General features: G+C 29.5%; 1 protein-coding gene and 1 long non-coding RNA gene across 2 annotated transcripts in view; one reads left to right on the top strand and one right to left on the bottom strand.

Annotated features, from left to right (window-relative positions):
- Positions 1–26,809, bottom strand: part of LOC135963550 (uncharacterized) — a 319,480-nt gene that overhangs the window by 128,524 nt on the left and 164,147 nt on the right. The gene's annotated exons all lie outside the window — the stretch shown is intronic.
- Positions 1–26,809, top strand: part of Dscam3 (Down syndrome cell adhesion molecule 3) — a 165,678-nt gene that overhangs the window by 62,199 nt on the left and 76,670 nt on the right. Inside the window, exons 9-11 of the mRNA XM_065515462.1 lie at positions 1,840–1,967; positions 2,106–2,206; positions 5,862–6,066. Coding sequence (XP_065371534.1) covers positions 1,840–1,967; positions 2,106–2,206; positions 5,862–6,066 — 434 coding nt within the window. The remainder of the gene's footprint in view (positions 1–1,839; positions 1,968–2,105; positions 2,207–5,861; positions 6,067–26,809) is intronic.

Raw genomic sequence — 26,809 nt, 5'->3', positions numbered from 1 at the left:
ATAACAATTTAAAAAAAAATTCTCATTTCTGTTACTCTGACTTCATTACTTCATACTTATCATATTATTTCCATAATTTGTTAAAAATTACTAATAATATGTTATTGTATGTAAATAAAAGAAAAAGTAACAGTTATAAAGAACAAATGAATTGTGTATCTCACACCAAACCATTAAAAAACAACAAACACGAATAAAGGTCATACCAAACCATTTAAATAAAAATCATTTTATAACTGTTATTTTCAGTGATTTATTTTTATCACAAAAATATAAATAACAATTTGGGTTTTTTGATATATGGACGAGTTATTTTCGATTTCTGGTTTATATACATATTTATGTGCAAAAAACACAAAATTATATTTGATAGACATATTTGTTAAACAGACCATCTATTTCTCAGTACCCTACATGCATTTGGGATTTTATTAAAACTAGGTAATTCAAACAATTTGATTGAACATAAATTTAGATATTAATAAACATAAATTTTAGTTTTAAGTTTTATTTAATATGTCAAATTGGTATGTGATCTTTAGCTCTCTAAGTTTTATTGTGTTTAAGCATACACAGATAAAACAGATTCGTAGTAGCAATTATTGCCAATCGAATGATTTGGTTGCACACATAGAATTTTTCGCTTCTATTAATAGAAATTCAGTTGATAAAGGAGAATTTCGCTTGAAGCAACCAAACTTTTGTTATTCGGTCACTAAGACATAATTATTCGATTGGCAACAAATTCGGTTGCTACTACGAATCTGTTTTCTGTGTGTATTCTTTTGAAAGCCATCCAAAAAAGTTTGAATACCAAGAATTGGAGGCATTACTTTATGAAGATTGTTGTAAAACTCAACAAGAGCTTGCAAAATCATTGGGAGCTACTCAAGCAGCAAATTGTAAAAGTTTTCGAGCAGCAGGATTAAACCAAAAGCAGGATTTTATATGTTTGAAATGCTACTTGAACATTACAAAAGAAAATAATTTTTGCCCCGAACCTTTACATGCGATAAAAAATGGATGGATTACAATGCAGAGCACTCTTTCTGGGATACGCTTCACCTTAGAATAGAGTATCCGAAATTGGCCTCAAACGATGAGCAGTTATTTTGGCGCGAAATTCATATCCTGCCAGAAAGATGGGAAAAGGTCATGGCTAATTATGGCCAACATTTAAATTTATATTGTATAAATGTTTCAAAATAAACGTTGAAAATTTGTGCAGCAAATTCATTGATCGGCTTTGCTTATACAAAAATATGTACTTATTGTTTTATAATTCTAAAGTAAACATAAATTATTTCAATGTTTTATGGTTGGATTGTAGAATGAAATAAGACACATTGCCATATTCATAAAATTTTGTATGATACGATTATTTATGGAGAATTTATTTCTGTAGGAAGAAAATATAATTTCTTTTTGATACCAATATATTTGAAGTACTGAAAGAATTTAAATTTTTGTATTGCCACATCAATGCCATCCTGTTTATGTAATATTAATATTAAAATTTAAACTTTTTTAACCTCCGTTAGAGTCAAATATATTAGTTTTTAATAAAAAATTCAAAATTTGTCATTTTATACTTAGGTTTAACTCACCAATGATGCTCAATAGATACGATGAATTTAGATTATCTTTATCCCAGAAACTATCTCTTACTTGTTTTTACTATTGATAAATGTTAATAAAGAAAAATTGTGTTATGATCTACACCGAGTGAAATATAAGCTCAACTTTTGAACATAATCATTAATAACACACACATTATGGATTTAAAAAATCTTTGCATTAATAAATCTAAAACCTTTCATCCATTATTTCCAATTTCAGTTTACGCTTTCTGGCTAAAACCTCTTTGGTCATACAAAATGTGGGCCGTCGAGATCGTGGCGTGTACCAGTGTTTGGTGGAAAATCAAAAATCTAGTGCTCAAGCGATGGCGGAATTAAAATTGGGTGGTAAATATTAAAATTCTTATACATCCTCTTAAGTTTGACGATAAGATGTGTTTCATACTCGTGTTAATCAAACATTTTTTTGTTCATATTTTTTCTCTTTCCGTTTTTAATCATCTTTATCACATCGTGTTTGGGTAGACACGGTGCCAGAATTGATTTATACGTTTATTGAACAGAATGTACGCCCTGGACCATTAATATCGCTTAAATGTTCTGCCAGTGGATCACCGCCACCGCAAGTAAGTTTAATATATTGACTAGAGTGTCCAAAAAACCGGCAAATTTAAAAAACCGGTTTCCGGTTTAACCGAAAAGGCGTGTTTTTGAAAAAACCGGTTTTGATTTTTATCTTTTAAAAAAACCGATTATCCGGTTTCGGCTTTTGTCTAAAGGACCCGTTAACCAGTTTACATTAAATTTTTATTCAATATGAAAAATACGCTAATATACATTTTTTGAATTCTTAAAGCAATTATTTTATATATTTTACGTAATATTATCAAAAGTTACAGTTTTCTATAAAATTTATCAATATTTTTAAAAATGGTATCAAAGTTTTTCAAAAATATGTTTAAATGAGCTTTTGAAAATATATTTCATTAAAACCGGTTAACCGTCTTATAAAAACCGGTTTTCAAAAAACCGCAATGTTAAAGAAAACCGAAATCGGTCGAGTTTACAAAGATGAAAAACCGGTTTCGGTTTTGGATACTCTAATACAGAAGTGGTTTTTTATTCCTGTGTTTCGATATGAATTTTAATATACATACTCATTAGGGTGGCCCTTAATAAACGAAAGTTGGATTTTAGCCATTCTCACCCCCCAGTTTGGTGAACATTAGTAAAAAAATCATCCTGAAAAAATTTTAGGTAAATCGGTTGGGGTTAAGACGTGCCACAAGCCCTCTGAAGTTTTGAGATGCATTTACAAGGGGAAAAAATGAATTTTTTTTCAGTTTTTGTAAAAATTTTGCCATTAAAAAATTACTTTTGTAATCTGTACATAATTGTCGTTCTAATGAGACATAAAAAACAGAAATAGGTCAAAAAATGTTAAAGTTATTAAAAATTCGTCAGGCCATTAACGTGTCTCAGGCAACTAGAACAAGAAATGTAGGAACGAAATTAACATATTTTGATGAATATTAAAATAAAAGCTCATTTTTACTTAAAATGTGCCCATATTTACTTGTATACGAGTTTTTGTCTTCGTAGGATATCGTTAACCTATTATTAGGTATGAACAAACAAATAAAATTTTTTAACGGCAGTTTCAAAACTCCATTTTAAAATTTTTAAAAATTTTGTTAAACACATTTCAGAATTTTTTGATCATCTTATTAGGATTTATTAAGAATATAATAGGGAATAAAAATGTGAAAAAATTATGAAAATATCTCTTATAGTTTACCTGCGATTTAAATTTTGAAATTTTCGAGAAAAACCAATTATTTGGCAATTTTTTGGCGAATGAGCTCTATTTCCTTACTCTTATGAATTTTAAGCAAAACTTATTCAGAATATTATAGCACAGACAATTCTAAATATACTCTGAAACTTTTACTAAAATCGGAAAACGTTAACCCTTAAATCGTGAAGGTCAAAAGTCAAATTTTTCAATATTTGGAATTTCTCTTGGAAAGATTTCGAAATGTTGGAAATGTTTAATATTTTTGGGCCGATTTTGATGAAATTTAACAAAGAGGGACAACCGATTTACCTAAAATTTTTTCAGGATGATTTTTTTACTAATGTTCACCAAACTGGGGGGTGAGAATGGCCAAAATCAAACTTTTGTTTATTAAGGGCCACCCTAATACTCATACACGACATTTCTATAGACATATCCATGCAGTTCTAGGAGACTGTCCCGAACTAGTGATTTTACTTATCAACTAGATCCATAACTAAATACAACACGAGCATCTCCTATGCAGGGGGTAACTTGACCCTTTTGGATTACAATGACACTGTCTGACAGCTGCTCCAATGTTTTTTTGTATTGACTTTACGCTACATACCCACCAGAAGTAATCTATTGGAGAGTTGTCGGAGGAAGGTTTGTTTACAAGTAATCGGTTACTGGGCTGTCAATGAGATGTCTTTTTAACGACTATTTGAGGTCAATTATCACCCGTACATGTTACAATAACTAGGTATGTATGTGATCAAGTAACCAGTTAGGTATCTTGTAAGATAACCGATTCTATGTAACCGGTATGTGAATCGAATGCGATGAATACTTTGGACCAGATATCAGACAGTCTCATTAGGACATTCACTTGTTAAAATAACTAGTCATGTAACTAGTTGCCACTCTAAATGATAGGTAAAATCACTAGTCCGGGACTGTCTCCTAGAACCACTGGGATGTTTGTATGCATACGTTCCTTAATATGTTTAAATGTGTACATATTTGTTTGTATGGAGAGATAAAAAAGCAGCATATGATTTTTGCTGATTATACGAAAATGTTGTTATTGTATCAACACATACTCAAACATACAGACGCACATATATGTAGGTGAGCATATATATTGATATTAGGGATCAGAAAGTATTTTTTTTGGGTACAAATCGTGATATTTATTTTCGAATTATTTTTCAATACTTTTCACCAGTATTAGAAAGCGGACTTGATTGCCATGGTTATTGCAACAATTCTGTTTCTATTTTAATTAAGTTGTTGGAATTATATAATTAAACCAAAATTATGTCTACAATTTAACCCGAAAAAAGTAAATTTAGCAATTTTTTTTTAGTTTCACAACATATTCTCAAATTCATACATATGACCGATAAGTGTAAATTAGGGTGACACTTATTTAGAACCTTTTGGATTTTCGTTGCTCTTATAAAAACCAAATGTTGAACATTTTAGCGGAATCGAATTTTTTTTTGAAGTTTCGATTAGGGTTTCTAGTTTCCGAAAGTTTTTTTCTTCCTGGGAAATAATATAAAAATCAGTCCATTGCGTGAAATTTTCAGTTCTAAATTTTTCTAAAATGCAGTACAATTTTTGAAGTAATCGTTAGTTTTTGTTCTCAAATTTGTTAACATTATTTCTTAAAAATTGAGCCTCAACAAAGCGAGAGCGGCATTAGGAAGACTACAACCAGTATGGAGAAACTCAAAAATATCCAGACGAATGAAGCTTAGAATATTCAACGCATGTGTAAAGTCTACTCAGTTGTACGGAAGTGAAACGTGGTCAGTATCGAACACCAGCACGCAAAAACTACAGGTATTCATTAACAAGTGCCTCAGAATCATATGCAGAATATTCTGGCCTTACAACATCAGCAACACGGATATCTGGAACCTTATCAATGAGGAACCCATACAATCACAAATGTAGGAAATGGACATGGATCGGCCATACTATCAGAAAGAATCCTGACGGTATAACAAGGATGACGCTAGAGTGGAACTCTCAAGGTTCAAGAAGCCGTGGTCGACCAAAGAATACATGGAGACGCACGATACTCCAAGATCTAAAATAACTGCAACAAATCGTGTAAGATGCTTTGTGGAAGCCATATGCCATATGCATATCTGCATTACCACAGAATGAAATACAAAAACTTTTTTATTTGGATTTGTTTATATTGTTGTTTATCTGAATATTGTGACACAATCTCGAAACTTCAAATAAAATGTGTAAAATATAAACATTATCCGATGTTGCTCAAATTTTAATTTGGTTTTTAGATGAGAGAGAAAAATTGTTGACCTTTGGATCATCAAAAATCCAAAAACGTCTAAAATAAGGGCCACCCATGTGTGTATTTATGAAAATTATTTTTTTTTCTACTCTGTGCTTCATAATTTGAGTTTCCTTCATATTTCTCTGGCCAATTTTATGTACATATGCGTTTGTATATTTCTTTTCAGTTTTCCTGGTTATTGGATTCACAGCCAATTATGGATGTTTCTTTGCATCATCGCTTTGCAATTGGGCAATTTGTCGATATGTCCGGTGATGTGATAAGTCATTTGAATATCTCCCATGTGAGACCGGATGATGGTGGACTTTATAAATGTATTGCCACCAATACAATGGGTAGCGTTGAACATTCTGCCCGCTTAAATGTTTATGGTAAGTAATGAACTACTACAAAATGTTGATGATATTGCATAAAATTATTGCAGCAATTATTTTTGCAATACTAAACACTTTTTCTAATGCTGTTTGCATATACATGCAAATGTATAGTTTAAATTGCAGTTTATTTTGCTGCAAGTTGCTAATTTCAATACGATAATGGCATTTATCCATAAAATTTATTTAACTGTAGAACTACACAATTGCACTTAAGCAGTTTTATTCTAAAATTATATTTTATGTGCTAAATTTTGTGTTGTCAGATTTGAATTGGTAAAAAAACTTCACATTCATGAACAATTTAAGCAAACATTAAAATGATACAAAGCAAATATTTTTAAAAATATTAACATAAATAATATATAATTTATTATAAAACATAAATAAATTGTTTGTAGTCATCCATTTTAAAAATGTTAACAAAATACCTAAAGTTTTTATGAATGGGAAATGCCTATAGTATTTGTAAATGAGTAAAGGATTAATAATAAAATATATTTGTAGAAGTAAGGACAATTAATTTAAATAAGATTTTAAAATTCTGTTATATAGCATATAAGGAGAATTAACATGTAAATGAACAGTTCGCATATAGACTCTCATCGCTAAACAACAACAAAAAATTTACAAAATCGAAAATGTAAACTTTTATTTCAGGTATAAAGAATTGACTGAAGAGTATTTTAGAAATAAAAACTACACAGAAAAAAGAAATTCATAATTGGAATGAATTTTTTAATAAATATTATTAATCGAACATGATTTGTTTCCCAATTTTTTTTCGTTCAGAGTTAGAACATTTTCATAAATATTATGAAGTTGTACATGACGAAAATTTTCGGTTTTTACGTATATTTTATGAAAATTAATTTTATGAAAAAATTACAAAAATTTTTGAACAACTTAAAAATATATGTATGTATGTAATTGAAATAATATTTTCCAAGCATTCTAGATTTTATTTGAAAACATAATAATGAAAAAAATCATACTATTTAAGAATTTATGTATAAATATTATGAATTTGAATCAATGAAATCAAATCATAATATTTATGTTGAAACTTTTTTCTGTGTATGAAGATGTTCAAAGTTACATTGAAAAGTAAAGGAAAGTAAACTTAAATTCTTGCAATTTAATTTACAAGAAAAGTTATCTGTTTTCGTCAAAAATTTAAAAAGCGCTGCAAATAACTTGAATGTAGCAAAGACAAATTTTCTAAGGGCTTTGCAAGCTGTTTAGAAGTTATATACAAACAAATAAAAAGGGCGGTATTTTGGGGCGTGGCAGTCAAATTATCCTTTAATCATAAAGGGTGACTGGCTGAACTTTATTTTTATACCGTACACCACCAGAATGGAGAGGGCATAATGCGTTTGAGCTGCTGTTTTTAACGTCCAAAAATATTAGTCTAGCATCCATCCACTTTAAACTATACTCAGAATCACTGTCTAAGACGATTAAACGATGTCCGTCCGCCCGTATGGCTGGCTGGATGTCCAAGTAAACCTTGTGCTTCAAGTACAGGTCGCAAGGACGAAGCCTGTTGAAACTGGCTGAAATTATTTTCCTAGCCCCCATACAAATGTTCTCTCGAAATTGGAATTTATCAGTCATAAATGTTTAATTTATATAAGTATTTACGCAAATTTCGCTCCAAATTACTTTTATATACACGAAATGCAAGTCATCAAATTATATGATGAGCGGTCAATATATAGTCATAGCTACTATATAAGCCCCGCTTTAGAAAATCTCTTTAGCGAGCACAAATCACTTAAAAATGTTGGTATTCACATATAAATTCAACAGAATATCATTCAGAGACATAAATTACGCGACCTAATTCCTTCCGAAAATCATTCACAAAAATAATTTATTGAAATTAGAAAAAAATGTTTTTGTTATTCGATGCTGACATCTATTTATTGTGCCGCCAAGTAGTAAAATATTTAAACATTATGACATGATAGGATACCTTGTGAATTCACTAATTGAAAATTATGATTATGAGTAAATTCAATTCCAATCCTAATTTTATTAAAATTTATAATTAAAAAAATATTTTTGTCATTTAATTTGATAGTTTTTATAATGGTCTAATTTATATACGAACTTGCCTTAAAAAGCGAAAGTTTTTTCTTATAAAATGGTAAAAATGTCCCAAAAATTTAAGATTAACCAAAATTTTGAAAATATAAAATTTGGAATTTGAGATTTGAGATTTACATGAAAATTTATTTTATCAGTTTTGGTATCAAGTAATAATGGGTTAGCGATGTCAGAAAATTTGTATGCTGAAATAGCATTTAACTTTGGTTGAAAGTTTTGCTACTTTAACCAAAAACTCGAATGTTAAAATAAATTTAGAATTTGGTTTTTATAGCGTACGGAAAAACAATTTTATATATAGGGAGCATCGAAAATCGACCAAGTACACCTTATTGGCAAATAATCTTGAAGTAAGCCAACAAGGTTTCTCTTTACATTATAATATATTCGGCCTGCGCTTTGAAAACCTTGTAGCCATGGCCATCAAACATTTTGAATCAATTAGTGTTTAATAAAAAAATTAATAAATAAATTATTTACATCTAAGTATAAATTTAATTTGGTAAATATCCTCTGCAAATAACTGCACTTATGTATGTAAATACTTATCTTCATGTTAAAGAAGTTGCTATAAATCTATTTAATTTTTGTTTTGACATACAAACGGAAATTAATATTTTTATCTTATACATATGTATATACTTGCACATATTCAAACACATACATATATTTATGGTTCATATATCCTGCACGTTGGCCTTTTATACTTGGCAAAATATTCTAAAGGCTGTTCTGGCCAAATAAACTAAAATATTTTATGCATTTTTTCCACAGCTATAGCAGAGCAGAGCAAAAAAAAAATATTAAATGCTTCCTTCTAACAAATCACAAGTAACCATAGTTAATATTTGTTTTCAATTTTTTGCAATTTATTTTTATAATAAAAATTGACAGTGACAGTGATTGCTGATATAGAAAGCAACAACAACAACAACATACCCAACTACTACACAGTACAATCACAATCAAGCTCAGCCAAGACAAGCCACAACAACAAAAACATCAGCAAGGATAATAATAATACAGACAAGACAAGAGCATAAAATTTCAAATTCAAAATGTACAGAACAACACTATTGATAAGCATGATTTTTATATTTAGCCTTGTCTGCCAATAATTGTAGGAGCGACGAGGATGGTAGAATGAAAAAAAAACAACTAAAAAGGATAACAAGAGATGAAGCAGGGAAAAGGGAATTGAATGAAATAATATAACCTTTTAGCATTCAGGACATTGTTAGATAATGTTTTGTTATTTTCCAAAAGAGAATCATTACAACGTTAAGGATTTTGAGTTTTCTGTCTGGTGTGGCACTAACACACACATACACTAGGGTGGCGCCTATATTGTAAGACCAATAATTATTCTTTGTTATCTTAAAAGCAAGTGCAGACAGTTTGAACACAAGCGGATAACGTTTTGAGGTTGCACAAAAGTTTAGAGTATTTGTCCAATACACTCTGTGTCCAAAAGCCAAAATTGCGGCAAAAATTATTTCCAAGGGAGCTAGCATCATAAATCTTTGTGCAGATACACCTGTTGCTAAAATAATTATTTTAAAAAAATTGGCAATAATCTTTTCAGATAACCTCCCCCTTACCAACTGACCAAACATTTTCAAAAAAGATTTCAATCTATGTTCTCATAGCACTTTCCACAAATACCATTTTAAATAAGTTGCTATTAACCCTCACTTTTCTTATAAACTCCTCCTCAACTCGCCAACAATTTTCCAAAAACTTTCAATTTATATTCTCATTTCTACAAATAGCATTTCTTCGTTTGTTTGGCGATTTCACGGGGCTCCGCTATAAGTAAATTTTGGGTAAGCAATTGTGTATTCTTTTACATTCGCTATAGCGATATAATAAAACTTCCTACATTAAGCTCTCATGCATCGCTACAAGTAGTTACAAAAAATTTAGTATTTTTCTAGAAAAAAGAAAATTCTTTGCTTCGGTGCAAGTAGTTGCAAAAAATTTGAGTATGGCATGAAGCCTGACGTTCCCACAAATAATCACATATGTTTCATTCCTTGTGCAAATGCAGGCAACGTAAGATAAATTCTACAGAAGACAAACAACTTTTTCGCAACTTCACAAAAATCATGACTAAAAAAAACATAAAATTTTACACATATTATAAACATTTAGTAAAACATTTTAAGTTTCGTTTTTAAGTACACACCTCCGGTATTGTAATTCATTTTGGTAAAATCTTAGTTATAACAAATTTTTTACAAAAAATCACTTTTTCCTTAGTGCAATTTTTTTACTTTTTTTAACTTGAAAAATTTATTTAAAAAATGTAAACTATCACAGCACTTGAGTGGCCAATTGGCATACATTTCTGGCATTTATGTCGTCGAGGTGTTAGGAATTGAACCGTAAAATTTTTTAAATTTTTTTTTTTTATGCAAAAATATTTTTATTTATGCAAAAATCTTCAGAAAAATTATGATAGCCGAAAAACAAATGAAGTGACCTGGTCACAAACGAACTCTAATCTATATATATAAAACACAAAAAAAGTTTCTACCTATGTCCGTTATAGACTCTGAAACCATCCAACCGATGAGCTCCAAACCGGTTTCATTGGAAAGGAAATTACTACATTAAGTCCATTAATGGAACATTTTTATGTCTTTAAATTTTGTATGTAGATACCTCACACGATGTGTAGATCCACTAAAAATGGATTTTTGGATTCGAATTTTAAGGGGGTAAAAATGGGTAAAATCGGTTTCTCTATATCTCCGGAACTAATAGCAAAAAAAAAAACAATCAGAGTGAAATTCATTTCCTAATACTTGCTTTGGAGCTAAGTTTTCGCCGCAATCTTAGCCTAAAATATACCAATTAAATTAAAAAAATATATATATAGTCAGTTCATACTGTTATTTGAGTCCTTAAAATGTTGTAATAAGCTCTAAATATTTGTTCATTTTCTGAGAGGGACCTTGTATGGGAACCAAGGTAATATGTTGCCCGACTTTCGCCATACTTTACAGTATAATTTCAGTGTACCCTTATTTTTTAATTAACTTGTGCAACATTTTATCAAGATTGCCGCATAATCAACATATTTTTAGCTGCTCAAACAGTAGTCTGGGGGACATACATATCTTCAAATACCAAGACAGACGGACAGACATATCTTGATCGTCTTAGAATCGTATGAGGATCCAGATTTTATAAACTTTTTGGTTCTACGACCAATATTTCCATATGGACAATTCCACGAGAATTGCTACCACGACTGAAAACACAAAAACCCTTGAAACTTTTTTTCAAGATGATTTGAATAGAAGAAAATAATAAAATGTTACTATGTGTAAGTATTTAGATAATATTACAACATTTTAAAGACAAAACTAATAGTTTAAACTGATTATATTTAATTTTTTAATGTTTTAGGTATGTTTTAGGCTAAAATTGCGGCGAAAACTTGGCTCCCAAGTAGCTTGTAGTATGAAGTGAATTTGACTCTGATTTTTATACCCTACACCATAGTGGGGAGGGTATTATGTGTTTGTGCAGATGTTTGTAACGCTCAAAAATATTAGTCTAACACCCACCTTAAAGTATACCGATCGACTTAGAATCACTTCTGAGTCGATTAAACGATGTCCGTCCGTCTGGTCGGCTGGCTGGCTGTCCATGTAAACCTTGTGCGCAGAGTACAGGTCGCAATTTTGAAGATATTTCGATGAAATTTGGTACATATTATTTTTTCGGCTCAAGGACCAAGCCTATTGAAACTGGCTGAAATCAGTCCATTATTACACCTAGCCCCCATACAAATGTCCTCCCGAAATTGAACTTTATCGGTCATAAATGTTTAATTTATATATGTATCTCCACAAATTCCACTCCAAATAAGTTTTCTATATACAAAATTCATGTCACCAAATTTTGTTACCATCGGTCAAGAATTAGTCATAGCTCCCATATAGACCCGCTTCCGAAAATCACTTTAACGAGTATAAATCGCTTAAAAATGTTGCTATACTCACAAAATTCAACATAGTAAACTTTCATGTAGACATAAATCACAAGACCTAATTTCATGGTGATCGGTCCATAATTAGACATAGCCCCCATATAAGGCCCACTTCCGAAAATAACTCAAAAATATAAATTATTGAAATTTTAAAAGAAAAATGTTTTTGCTCTTTTACTTAGTGTAGGGTATTATATGGTCGGGCTTGACCGACCATACTTTCTTTCTTGTTTTTTTTTTGTATTGTCAAATTGTTTATTGAAACAGAATGTATATTTTATATTCACTTTTTTAGATTTTGTATACATATATTTACAGAAAATATATTGTTTTATTATAAGAGAAAAATCTGTCACTTACGGTATGTCACGTACGATATTAAATTTTATTTATTATAAAATCATCCAAAGATTGTGTTTATTTAAATATGACGGATTGTAAAGGAAATATATTTTGTTTAGTGTAAGAAATTAAAAGAAAACATAACGCCTCTCACGATTCGAATATTTTCGCATATTTCTATATGTACCTCAAAATGAGTTCCGTTTTATATACCGTATGATTTCTTATTTCGCTCAATATTTTGGAAAACAATATTTCGAAAGAACTTTTTATTATTTTGAAATATAGTAACCTCTGAATGGAACATAAGTACCAAATTATTTTTCAGATACTCTTATTTTTGCAAAATCTATTCCACTCTATAGGCGTACAAATGTCACGTACGATGATATGGAATAGCCCATATGTTATAAACCCTATTTTTCTGATTGTGGATATAAAATCTATGGTACACCCTAATAAGCACACATACAACATTTTAGTGGATTCGTGTATTTTTTTTTGTCGATTTGAAATGTTTTTTTTTTTGCATAATAATTGTCAAGTTGAGATTTTATATGAAAAAACTGTTGGTTGTACTGTGGTATATTTAATGAAAACAATTCAATAGAGTCAATAGAATTTTTTAAAATCTAAATACTAATCTGATTTTGGGAATTACTTCCGACAATTACCAACAAAAGCACTGATAAAAGAACTAGTCCTCTTGAGCTATTCTTATGATGGGTTTACTTCGTAAATATCAGAACAAAAATCTGATATTTAAAAACTGGCTGGTTTCGCAGAACTTCTCAAAAAACTAGTTCTGAAAGTAAGAATTTCAAACAAAGAACATAGGCCTGAATAACGAATACTGAATATTTGCATGCATACAATGTGTCACTGTGCCGGTTAGACGCACCGACCAACCGAAGGGTATAAGTGTGGAGTATTAGGTTCCCAGATTCTATCAAATGAGTTTTATTTTGTCTCTGTTGCTGCTGTTGTTCGAATCATTGTAATCATATGGTATGATTTTTATTCACTATGGAGACTTGTAGCTATACATACCAACTATAAACCAGTTCTAACATGATGTGTATGTAGTTAAAGTAGCTGTAGTAGTGATTGTAAACATTTTCCCTAAAATATTGTTAGTGCCAAAGGACACAAGTTTTGTGTATGTATAATATTTATACATATTTATTTCTTTGATATCTAAGTATTTTCAATAATGATGCTTTTTTCATTTCAATTTTATTTTTTTGTTTTAGTTTTCCTTTCCTTTTTTGCTACATTATTTTGTGTCTTTTGTGAGGAAAGCAAGCGAAAATTTTAATTTAGATTTTGATTTGTTTTACAAAAGGAGGAGATGTCCGAAAATGATAAAACATTTTTATGTACGACTATGCTTACGAACATATAAAAATCTTTTTTTTTTCTTTTTTAAGGTTAAAGATGACAAAATATTGCAAAAAGTAAAGCAAATAACAGGGGACAAAACTGAAATTGATTTTTTTATTAGATGGTAAATTCCCTAGTGTCTACATATATAAAATAAATTGTTGATAGAGATGTTTATCGACTGATTTTCACCATTTTGTTATTTTGTTGGCTTTAAAATTAAGTCTAATTTCAAGGAAAATTTAAATAAACGAACTTTAATAATATTAAAAACTCACTAGAACTCGTTCTGTGTCAAATACAAATTTCAAATTAAAATTAGATATTTTTTGAACATCCAATAAACATGATTAGTCAGTATGTATAACAACTGACATATTTAATTTACATGTATTTGAAACTTTGTTTGTATTTACATGTATAGAAGAAACTTTTTTTGAAGTGAGTCTTTTATCATAACTAAACAAAACTATTAAATTAATCAAAATCTAAAACAATCCAAAAAGGATTCTCAGCGAGAGAGTTTTATTAAATCTAAAGAAAAAAATCTATTAAATTATATTCTTTTTATAAAAGATTATATCAGAAGATCTCACTAAAATCCTAAAAACTGACACATCGCTCATTTGCTGCAACAATGTCATAATTAAAAAAAAGTCGTTTCGAGAAAAACGTCTTTGAATGTTTTATAACATTTTACTATTTCTTAAGTAAATTTTCAACAAATCCTACGATTCCAGAAATATAAATAGTAGATGTTAATATCTTTCTAATCTGTATTTAACTCAAATTTTTACTTATCAAATATACAAGAAAACATGAATTTTTATTTTGATGTTTACAACAAAAAAACACTCTCACACAAAAAATAATTGACTTTTTTGAAAACTGATAAAACTATATGAAAGATTATAAAACATCGCATATTTTGTATTACTCAGTTCAAAAAACACTGATTTTGAGTTATGACGTTGTTGCAGCAAATATGCGATATATTTACAAAAATTATCTCAAATATCTTATTTGCTGTTTTTTTTATGTTTTTGTACACAAAATTCGTTTTTGTTTTTATGTGGGTGAAGTTAGCTACGAAAGTTAGCTCCGTTTTTTAACATTTCTATGTTAATGTATAAACTAACATAGCTCCTACTCAAAGACTGTTAAGTTATCAGAGCTGCTTTATATTACACTCAGTAAACATTTTATCAATAAAAACAAAAAAAAAGGGGTTTACCGATCTTCAGCTTTAATATATAATAAAAATTTTTTTGGATAAAAAAAAAATAAATATTTATTATGAACAATCGTTGATATTTTTGCTTGTACAGTATTATCTCCTTTTGAAATCCGAAAAATTGGCCAAAAATGGAAAGGTGCTCCTTATCTACTTAATGGGGTCGAAAGCCATGTATTCATAGATTTCAGAACTGTATTGCCTATATTCAGAATCAGTATAGCATTTTTGCAGGAGCATTTTCAAAATTATGAAATTGTGAATTTTGTCATATAAGGATTTTTTGAAATCCGAAAAATTGGCCAAAAATGGAAAGGTGCTCCTTATCTACTTAATGGGGTCGAAAGCCATGTATTCATAGATTTCAGAACTGTATTGCTTATATTCAGAATCAGTATAGCATTTTTGCAGCAGCATTTTTAAAATTATGAAATTGTGAATTTTGTCATATAAGGATTTTTTGAAATCCGAAAAATTGGCCAAAAATGGAAAGGTGCTCCTTATCTACTTAATGGGGTCGAAAGCCATGTATTCATAGATTTCAGAACTGTATTGCTTATATTCAGAATCAGTATAGCATTTTTGCAGCAGCATTTTTAAAATTATGAAATTGTGAATTTTGTCATATAAGGATTTTTTGAAATCCGAAAAATTGGCCAAAAATGGAAAGGTGCTCCTTATCTACTTAATGGGGTCGAAAGCCATGTATTCATAGATTTCAGAACTGTATTGCTTATATTCAGAATCAGTATAGCATTTTTGCAGCAGCATTTTCAAAATTATGAAATTGTGAATTTTGTCATATAAGGATTTTTTGAAATCCGAAAAATTGGCCAAAAATGGAAAGGTGCTCCTTATCTACTTAATGGGGTCGAAAGCCATGTATTCATAGATTTCAGAACTGTATTGCCTATATTCAGAATCAGTATAGCATTTTTGCAGGAGCATTTTCAAAATTATGAAATTGTGAATTTTGTCATATAAGGATTTTTTGAAATCCGAAAAATTGGCCAAAAATGGAAAGGTGCTCCTTATCTACTTAATGGGGTCGAAAGCCATGTATTCATAGATTTCAGAACTGTATTGCTTATATTCAGAATCAGTATAGCATTTTTGCAGCAGCATTTTTAAAATTATGAAATTGTGAATTTTGTCATATAAGGATTTTTTGAAATCCGAAAAATTGGCCAAAAATGGAAAGGTGCTCCTTATCTACTTAATGGGGTCGAAAGCCATGTATTCATAGATTTCAGAACTGTATTGCTTATATTCAGAATCAGTATAGCATTTTTGCAGCAGCATTTTCAAAATTATGAAATTGTGAATTTTGTCATATAAGGATTTTTTGAAATCCGAAAAATTGGCCAAAAATGGAAAGGTGCTCCTTATCTACTTAATGGGGTCGAAAGCCATGTATTCATAGATTTCAGAACTGTATTGCCTATATTCAGAATCAGTCTAGCATTTTTGCAGGAGCATTTTCAAAATTATGAAATTGTGAATTTTGTCATATAAGGATTTTTTGAAATCCGAAAAATTGGCCAAAAATGGAAAGGTGCTCCTTATCTACTTAATGGGGTCGAAAGCCATGTATTCATAGATTTCAGAACTGTATTGCTTATATTCAGAATCAGTATAGCATTTTTGCAGCAGCATTTTTAAAATTATGAAATTGTGAATTTTGTCATATAAGGATTTTTTGAAATCCGAAAAATTGGCCAAAAATGGAAAGGTGCTCCTTATCTACTTAATGGGGTCGAAAGCCATGTATTCATAGATTTCAGAACTGTATTGCTTATATTCAGAATCAGTATAGCATTTTTGCAGCAGCATTTTTAAAATTATGAAATTGTGAATTTTGTCATATAAGGATTTTTTGAAATCCGAAAAATTGGCCAAAAATGGAAAGGTGCTCCTTATCTACTTAATGGGGTCGAAAGCCATGTATTCATAGATTTCAGAACTGTATTGCTTATATTCAGAATCAGTATAGCATTTTTGCAGCAGCATTTTCAAAATTATGAAATTGTGAATTTTGTCATATAAGGATTTTTTGAAATCCGAAAAATTGGCCAAAAATGGAAAGGTGCTCCTTATCTACTTAATGGGGTCGAAAGCCATGTATTCATAGATTTCAGAACTGTATTGCCTATATTCAGAATCAGTATAGCATTTTTGCAGGAGCATTTTCAAAATTATGAAATTGTGAATTTTGTCATATAAGGATTTTTTGAAATCCGAAAAATTGGCCAAAAATGGAAAGGTGCTCCTTATCTACTTAATGGGGTCGAAAGCCATGTATTCATAGATTTCAGAACTGTATTGCTTATATTCAGAATCAGTATAGCATTTTTGCAGCAGCATTTTTAAAATTATGAAATTGTGAATTTTGTCATATAAGGATTTTTTGAAATCCGAAAAATTGGCCAAAAATGGAAAGGTGCTCCTTATCTACTTAATGGGGTCGAAAGCCATGTATTCATAGATTTCAGAACTGTATTGCTTATATTCAGAATCAGTATAGCATTTTTGCAGCAGCATTTTTAAAATTATGAAATTGTGAATTTTGTCATATAAGGATTTTTTGAAATCCGAAAAATTGGCCAAAAATGGAAAGGTGCTCCTTATCTACTTAATGGGGTCGAAAGCCATGTATTCATAGATTTCAGAACTGTATTGCTTATATTCAGAATCAGTATAGCATTTTTGCAGCAGCATTTTCAAAATTATGAAATTGTGAATTTTGTCATATAAGGATTTTTTGAAATCCGAAAAATTGGCCAAAAATGGAAAGGTGCTCCTTATCTACTTAATGGGGTCGAAAGCCATGTATTCATAGATTTCAGAACTGTATTGCCTATATTCAGAATCAGTATAGCATTTTTGCAGGAGCATTTTCAAAATTATGAAATTGTGAATTTTGTCATATAAGGATTTTTTGAAATCCGAAAAATTGGCCAAAAATGGAAAGGTGCTCCTTATCTACTTAATGGGGTCGAAAGCCATGTATTCATAGATTTCAGAACTGTATTGCTTATATTCAGAATCAGTATAGCATTTTTGCAGCAGCATTTTTAAAATTATGAAATTGTGAATTTTGTCATATAAGGATTTTTTGAAATCCGAAAAATTGGCCAAAAATGGAAAGGTGCTCCTTATCTACTTAATGGGGTCGAAAGCCATGTATTCATAGATTTCAGAACTGTATTGCTTATATTCAGAATCAGTATAGCATTTTTGCAGCAGCATTTTCAAAATTATGAAATTGTGAATTTTGTCATATAAGGATTTTTTGAAATCCGAAAAATTGGCCAAAAATGGAAAGGTGCTCCTTATCTACTTAATGGGGTCGAAAGCCATGTATTCATAGATTTCAGAACTGTATTGCCTATATTCAGAATCAGTATAGCATTTTTGCAGGACCCCATTAAGTAGATAAGGAGCACCTTTCCATTTTTGGCCAATTTTTCGGATTTCAAAAAATCCTTATATGACAAAATTCACAATTTCATAATTTTAAAAATGCTGCTGCAAAAATGCTATACTGATTCTGAATATAAGCAATACAGTTCTGAAATCTATGAATACATGGCTTTCGACCCCATTAAGTAGATAAGGAGCACCTTTCCATTTTTGGCCAATTTTTCGGATTTCAAAAAATCCTTATATGACAAAATTCACAATTTCATAATTTTGAAAATGCTCCTGCAAAAATGCTATACTGATTCTGAATATAGGCAATACAGTTCTGAAATCTATGAATACATGGCTTTCGACCCCATTAAGTAGATAAGGAGCACCTTTCCATTTTTGGCCAATTTTTCGGATTTCAAAAAATCCTTATATGACAAAATTCACAATTTCATAATTTTGAAAATGCTGCTGCAAAAATGCTATACTGATTCTGAATATAAGCAATACAGTTCTGAAATCTATGAATACATGGCTTTCGACCCCATTAAGTAGATAAGGAGCACCTTTCCATTTTTGGCCAATTTTTCGGATTTCAAAAAATCCTTATATGACAAAATTCACAATTTCATAATTTTAAAAATGCTGCTGCAAAAATGCTATACTGATTCTGAATATAAGCAATACAGTTCTGAAATCTATGAATACATGGCTTTCGACCCCATTAAGTAGATAAGGAGCACCTTTCCATTTTTGGCCAATTTTTCGGATTTCAAAAAATCCTTATATGACAAAATTCACAATTTCATAATTTTGAAAATGCTCCTGCAAAAATGCTATACTGATTCTGAATATAGGCAATACAGTTCTGAAATCTATGAATACATGGCTTTCGACCCCATTAAGTAGATAAGGAGCACCTTTCCATTTTTGGCCAATTTTTCGGATTTCAAAAAATCCTTATATGACAAAATTCACAATTTCATAATTTTGAAAATGCTGCTGCAAAAATGCTATACTGATTCTGAATATAAGCAATACAGTTCTGAAATCTATGAATACATGGCTTTCGACCCCATTAAGTAGATAAGGAGCACCTTTCCATTTTTGGCCAATTTTTCGGATTTCAAAAAATCCTTATATGACAAAATTCACAATTTCATAATTTTGAAAATGCTGCTGCAAAAATGCTATACTGATTCTGAATATAGGCAATACAGTTCTGAAATCTATGAATACATGGCTTTCGACCCCATTAAGTAGATAAGGAGCACCTTTCCATTTTTGGCCAATTTTTCGGATTTCAAAAAATCCTTATATGACAAAATTCACAATTTCATAATTTTGAAAATGCTCCTGCAAAAATGCTATACTGATTCTGAATATAGGCAATACAGTTCTGAAATCTATGAATACATGGCTTTCGACCCCATTAAGTAGATAAGGAGCACCTTTCCATTTTTGGCCAATTTTTCGGATTTCAAAAAATCCTTATATGACAAAATTCACAATTTCATAATTTTGAAAATGCTGCTGCAAAAATGCTATACTGATTCTGAATATAAGCAATACAGTTCTGAAATCTATGAATACATGGCTTTCGACCCCATTAAGTAGATAAGGAGCACCTTTCCATTTTTGGAAAATTTTTCGGATTTCAAAAAATCCTTATATGACAAAATTCACAATTTCATAATTTTGAAAATGCTCCTGCAAAAATGCTATACTGATTCTGAATATAGGCAATACAGTTCTGAAATCTATGAATACATGGCTTTCGACCCCATTAAGTAGATAAGGAGCACCTTTCCATTTTTGGCCAATTTTTCGGATTTCAAAAAATCCTTATATGACAAAATTCACAATTTCATAATTTTGAAAATGCTGCTGCAAAAATGCTATACTGATTCTGAATATAAGCAATACAGTTCTGAAATCTATGAATACATGGCTTTCGACCCCATTAAGTAGATAAGGAGCACCTTTCCATTTTTGGCCAATTTTTCGGATTTCAAAAAATCCTTATATGACAAAATTCACAATTTCATAATTTTAAAAATGCTGCTGCAAAATGCTATACTGATTCTGAATATAAGCAATACAGTTCTGAAATCTATGAATACATGGCTTTCGACCCCATTAAGTAGATAAGGAGCACCTTTCCATTTTTGGCCAATTTTTCGGATTTCAAAAAATCCTTATATGACAAAATTCACAATTTCATAATTTTGAAAATGCTCCTGCAAAAATGCTATACTGATTCTGAATATAAGCAATACAGTTCTGAAATCTATGAATACATGGCTTATACTGATTCTGAATATAAGCAATACAGTTCTGAAATCTATGAATACATGGCTTTCGACCCCATTAAGTAGATAAGGAGCACCTTTCCATTTTTGGCCAATTTTTCGGATTTCAAAAAATCCTTATATGACAAAATTCACAATTTCATAATTTTGAAAATGCTCCTGCAAAAATGCTATACTGATTCTGAATATAGGCAATACAGTTCTGAAATCTATGAATACATGGCTTTCGACCCCATTAAGTAGATAAGGAGCACCTTTCCATTTTTGGCCAATTTTTCGGATTTCAAAAAATCCTTATATGACAAAATTCACAATTTCATAATTTTGAAAATGCTCCTGCAAAAATGCTATACTGATTCTGAATATAGGCAATACAGTTCTGAAATCTATGAATACATGGCTTTCGACCCCATTAAGTAGATAAGGAGCACCTTTCCATTTTTGGCCAATTTTTCGGATTTCAAAAAATCCTTATATGACAAAATTCACAATTTCATAATTTTGAAAATGCTCCTGCAAAAATGCTATACTGATTCTGAATATAAGCAATACAGTTCTGAAATCTATGAATACATGGCTTTCGACCCCATTAAGTAGATAAGGAGCACCTTTCCATTTTTGGCCAATTTTTCGGATTTCAAAAAATCCTTATATGACAAAATTCACAATTTCATAATTTTGAAAATGCTGCTGCAAAAATGCTATACTGATTCTGAATATAAGCAATACAGTTCTGAAATCTATGACTACATGGCTTTCGACCCCATTAAGTAGATAAGGAGCACCTTTCCATTTTTGGCCAATTTTTTCGGATTTCAAAAGGAGATAATACTGTACAAGCAAAAATATCAACGATTGTTCATAATAAATATTTATTTTTTTTTTATCCAAAAAAAATGTTATTATATATTAAAGCTGAATGATCGGTAAACCCCTTTTTTTTGTTTTTATTGATAAAATGTTTACTGAGTGTAATATAAAGCAGCTCTGTTAACTTAACAGTCTTTGAGTAGGAGCTATGTTAGTTTATACATTAACATAGAAATGTTAAAAAACGGAGCTAACTTTCGTAGCTAACTTCACCCACATTTTGTTTTTTCAATTGAAAATGAAAATAGAAATTATTCGGTTAATCGAATAATTTTAAATTAACCGATTATTAACCGAATAAATCTAAACCTCGATTATTTGCTCGATTAACCGATTAAACCAGAAACCCAATTAATTGAATACCCTAGTGATTACTGAATATGTATGTATATATGAATCTAAGTAAAGAGCAGTCTTTCAAGTAGCTACTCTGATACACATAATAATAATCGGCACAATTTGTAATAACTTGAATCAGGGAACATGAAACTTCTTTGTTTACCCTTAGAGTACTAAATCACACAGGATATTCTATATAAAATACTGTTATACGAACATTCTCTATAGAATATTCTGTTATACACAACATTTTCTGTTGAAAATTCAGTTACACTCAATAGAAAATTACTGTATCGCAATATTTTCTATATAAAAATGTTATACACAACATTTTCCATAGGAAATACAGCTATACTGTTATACGCAACATTTTCTATATGAAAATGTTATAAGCAAAAATTTTGTTTAGTAAAATTTGTTATACGCAACATTTTCTATAGATACATTTTCTGTTATACAAAATATTTGCTATAGAAAATTCTATTATACGCAACATTTCCCAAAAAATTCAGTTATACACAAACTTTTCTATAGAAAACTCTATTATACACAACATTTTCTATAGAAAATTGAAATTTAGTTGTCAAATCAATAAATTTTTGCAACACTCAAATTAGTTCAATGAGCGGATTCGTACTAAAAGTATTAAAAGTAAACGAAAGAAATGAAGATTAATACGACATGAACGAACATGATTATATCGAACAGCAAATAAAGCTAACATAATGCTTGACTTTTTACATAAAATACTGCACAGAGAAAACAAATTCGTGATAGCAACCGAATTTGTTGCCAATCGAATGATTCTACCTTATTGACAGAATTTTACAGTTGTGGCATCAACATTTTAAAACGGGTAACAAAAGTGTGTTTGCTTTAACCGAAATTCTTCTTTGTCAACTGACTTTCTGTTGATAGAACCAAAAAATTCTGTGTGTGCAACTGAATCATTCGATTGGCAACAAATTCGGTTGCTATCACGAATCAGTTTTCTCTGTGTGAAAGTTGTTTGAAAGTATCAAAAGACTGGGAGTGTACAACTATGCTTTTGAATATAAAATCGTATGAAAAAGTACGACGTATCAAATTTAATATCCCTGATTTGAATTATTTTGAAACGAATTTCGAGTACAGTGTACTTACTATCCTGTAATAAATATAAAATAACAATATTTGTAATAGTGTTTTTATAAATTAAACCTCTATTTAATTGATAAAAAGGATATTCTGAAATGTGTATAGTATTTTATAACAATTAATTTTATTCATTCGTCTACGCCTCTCATATCTTTAGTTTCAAGTACAAGATATCAAAACTTTAATTAAAAACTAACATTAAATTAATTGAATTTCTATCTGTTTGTATTTTTATTTTAGAAAACAAATATTATTTTCAAGTTAGCAAAGTTCAAAGTATAGAAAAACTAAAAAGACATTCGTAGAGTTTAAAACCAAAAATTGTAACCATAATTGCACAAAACATCAAAAAAACCCAGCACACATTGAGGAAAATATAAGAATTTTAAAACAATTTTTAACTTAAAATACTAATATTTTCTATACAGATTTTCTGTTTTATCGATATAAATTATTTTTTTTTATATATTTTATGAGGAAAAGTTATCGATTATTTTAATTTTTAGTTTTTATATAGAAAATTGATCGATAACTGATGAATTTCTATAGAATATATATCGATAACTTTAATATTCTATATAATATATATTGATAAATTTGATTTTGAATAGAAAATTTATCGATAAATTTGATTTTCTATAGAAAAGTAATCGAAAAAAATTTTTTTCTAGGTAAAAATACACGATAAATTTTATTTTCTGAATAAAATAAAAATAGACGATAACATTAATTTTCTATATAAAAATTAATGATAACTTGAAAGTTTATTTAATTCCTCTGTAATAATTTGTATAATTATCAAAAATCTCAAAATTAATCATAACTTTTATTTTTTATAGAAAAGTTATCGTTAACTTGGATTTCATTTCTATAGAAAATTTGCCTATGAAGAAGTAAAGTTAAGAAAAATAAGGGATAATTTTAAGTTTCTATAGAATAGTTATTGATAACAGTAATTTTCTATAGCATAATTATTGAAAACTTTAATATTCTATAGAAAAGTTATCGATAAATTAAATTTTCTAACAAAATTTATAGAAAACTTTGATTTTCTGTACAAAATTTGTTATGAACAACTTTGATTTTCTATAGAAAAGTTATCGTTAACCTTTATTTTCTATAGCCGAGTTATAACTTTGATTTTCTATAGATAAGCGATCGCTTTCTTTAATTATCAGGAGAAAAATTATCGATAACTTTTATTTTGTATAGAAATTTTATCGATAATTTTGATTTTCTATGGAAAATATAATGACAACCTTTATTTTCTATAGAAAAGTTATCAATAATAGAAAATTTATAGATGGCTTTTATTTTACATGAAAAACTTTTTGATAATTTTGATTTTCTTTAAAAATGTTATCGATTACTTTTTTTTTTGTAGGAAAGTTATCGATAATTTGTTTTCTACAATATAAATTATGCAAACAAATGCAGACATATAGAAACAAATTTTAAAATTCGAATCGGTTTCAGAACTTTCAAAAATTGTACTAGTCCAACTACCTAGTTAGAAATAATATAGTGGACAACAATCATGTGTGCTGGGTTGATGTTTTACCCAAATACTCACACACCAAACATATGTATGTAACCAAGAGATAAACTAACAAGACAACTAAATTTTACTATTACAAATTAACATTCATGAATACTTTTACAATTTAAATATAATAAATTATTTTCAATAAAATTCTATGTATGTATATTGAAAATTGTGTAAACAATTGTTTTAGTTCACAAAAATATTGTTTTAATATTAGATTAATATCAGATTATATATTTAGTTGTAGGAATTTTAAGTATATTGCAGTTTCATAGAAAATGTTTAAAATAATATTTTAATTAATTGAACAGTGAACAAATGTGTTTTTAAGTTTATGGTAGCAGCAGGAGTTCGCTGGCTTACTTAAAATCGTCCAATATGGCATAATATTACAACTTCCATACCATTATATTATTTTTAAAAGAATTGAAATGTTAGGCCCAATTTTACAAGCATTAGATTGCTACATGTACTATTTTGTGTGTTAAATAGCAGCTCTCCGTTATACCTATTCTATAATAACTTCATTGTAATTGGTACAGTAATTGCAAGTAGTGGTTTTCATTTCTGTTCGTAAAGCTACAGATTATTTTTCAAGAGAAAATATTGCATAGTATGTTCTTTAGGAAATGGTTATAGAAAGTTATATAGAAAATTATATACATTAGAAATTAGAATAAATCATATTTAAATATTAAATGATATTACGATATAAAAACTGCATTAACTATTAATTAAAACACTTTGTATTAATGCATTTATAAAGTATATTTAGTTCATAAGCCTTCAAATATACAGTACCTAGCATAAAAAATGCAACACACAGTGGTATAGAAAAAACAAGTAAGAAAGTATGGTCGGTCAAGCCCGACCATATAATACCCTACACTAAGTTAAAGAGCAAAAACATTTTTCATTTAAAATTTCAATAATTTATATTTTTGGCCCTTATATGGGAGCTATGACCAATTATGGGCCGATCACCATGAAATTAAGTCGTGTGATTTATGTCTGTATTAAAGTTAACTATGTTGAATTTTGTGTGTATACCAACATTTTTAAGCGATTTATGCACGCTAAAGTGATTTTCGGAAGCTGGTCTTAATGGAGCTATGACTATTTATGGACCGATCGTAACAAAATTTGGTGTCATGCATTTTGTATATATAAAACTTATTTGGAGCGGAATTTGTAGAGAAACATATATAAATTCAACATTTATAACCGATAAAGTCCAATTTCGCAAGGACATTTGTATGGGGGATAGGTGAAATAATGGACCGATTTCCGCCAGTTTTAATAGGCTTGGTCCTTGGGCCAAAAAAATAATATGTACCAAATTTGATCGAAATATCTGCGCACAAGGTTTACATGGACAGCCAGCCAGCCGACCAGCCAGACGGACGGACATCGTTTAATCGACTCAGAAAGTGAGTCTAAGTCGATCGGTATACTTTAAGGTGGGTGTTAGACTAATATTTTTGGCCGTTACAAACATCTGCACAAACGCATTATACCCTCCCCACTATGGTGGTGTAGGGTATAACAAACAAAGGAAATAAATCTGTAACTCCTAAACGGTTAGAAAAATTGTTGTCGAGTTTAAATATTGAATTTGGACCTCATGGGTCCACCACGGGCACGGTCAGGGGTCCCCAAAGTAGAACACCTCGGGTATGTTAAATTTTTAAAACGATCCTATTTCTTCGTTTGTATTCCGATTTAAAAAATATAATATATTTACATAGAATTTCCTGACCATGTTTAATAACACTGTACAACACCAAAAAAAATTACGAGGTCCGACCAATAAATTTTGATAGAGGAGGCAAAAAAAAAGACACGTGTATCGGCGTTGTGAAAGTTTACATCTGAATTTCATTCAAAGTTTTCTTAATAAATGCGAATTAACCCTATGCTCTCTTTTGTTATGTTTTATTTCTGACTTTCTGGTTGAATTTTCCGTTTTGATGTATTCAGGGACTTATAGTAAAATTTCACGTATAATTTTTTTGCAGAATATTTCAACCCCTTAAATCCCTGTTTTA

Source organism: Calliphora vicina, chromosome 1 (genome assembly GCF_958450345.1).
Source record: "Calliphora vicina chromosome 1, idCalVici1.1, whole genome shotgun sequence".
NCBI lineage: Eukaryota > Metazoa > Arthropoda > Insecta > Diptera > Calliphoridae > Calliphora > Calliphora vicina.
The sequence above is the reverse complement of the archived record's forward strand: the minus strand, read 5'-3'. Positions and strand labels throughout refer to the sequence as shown.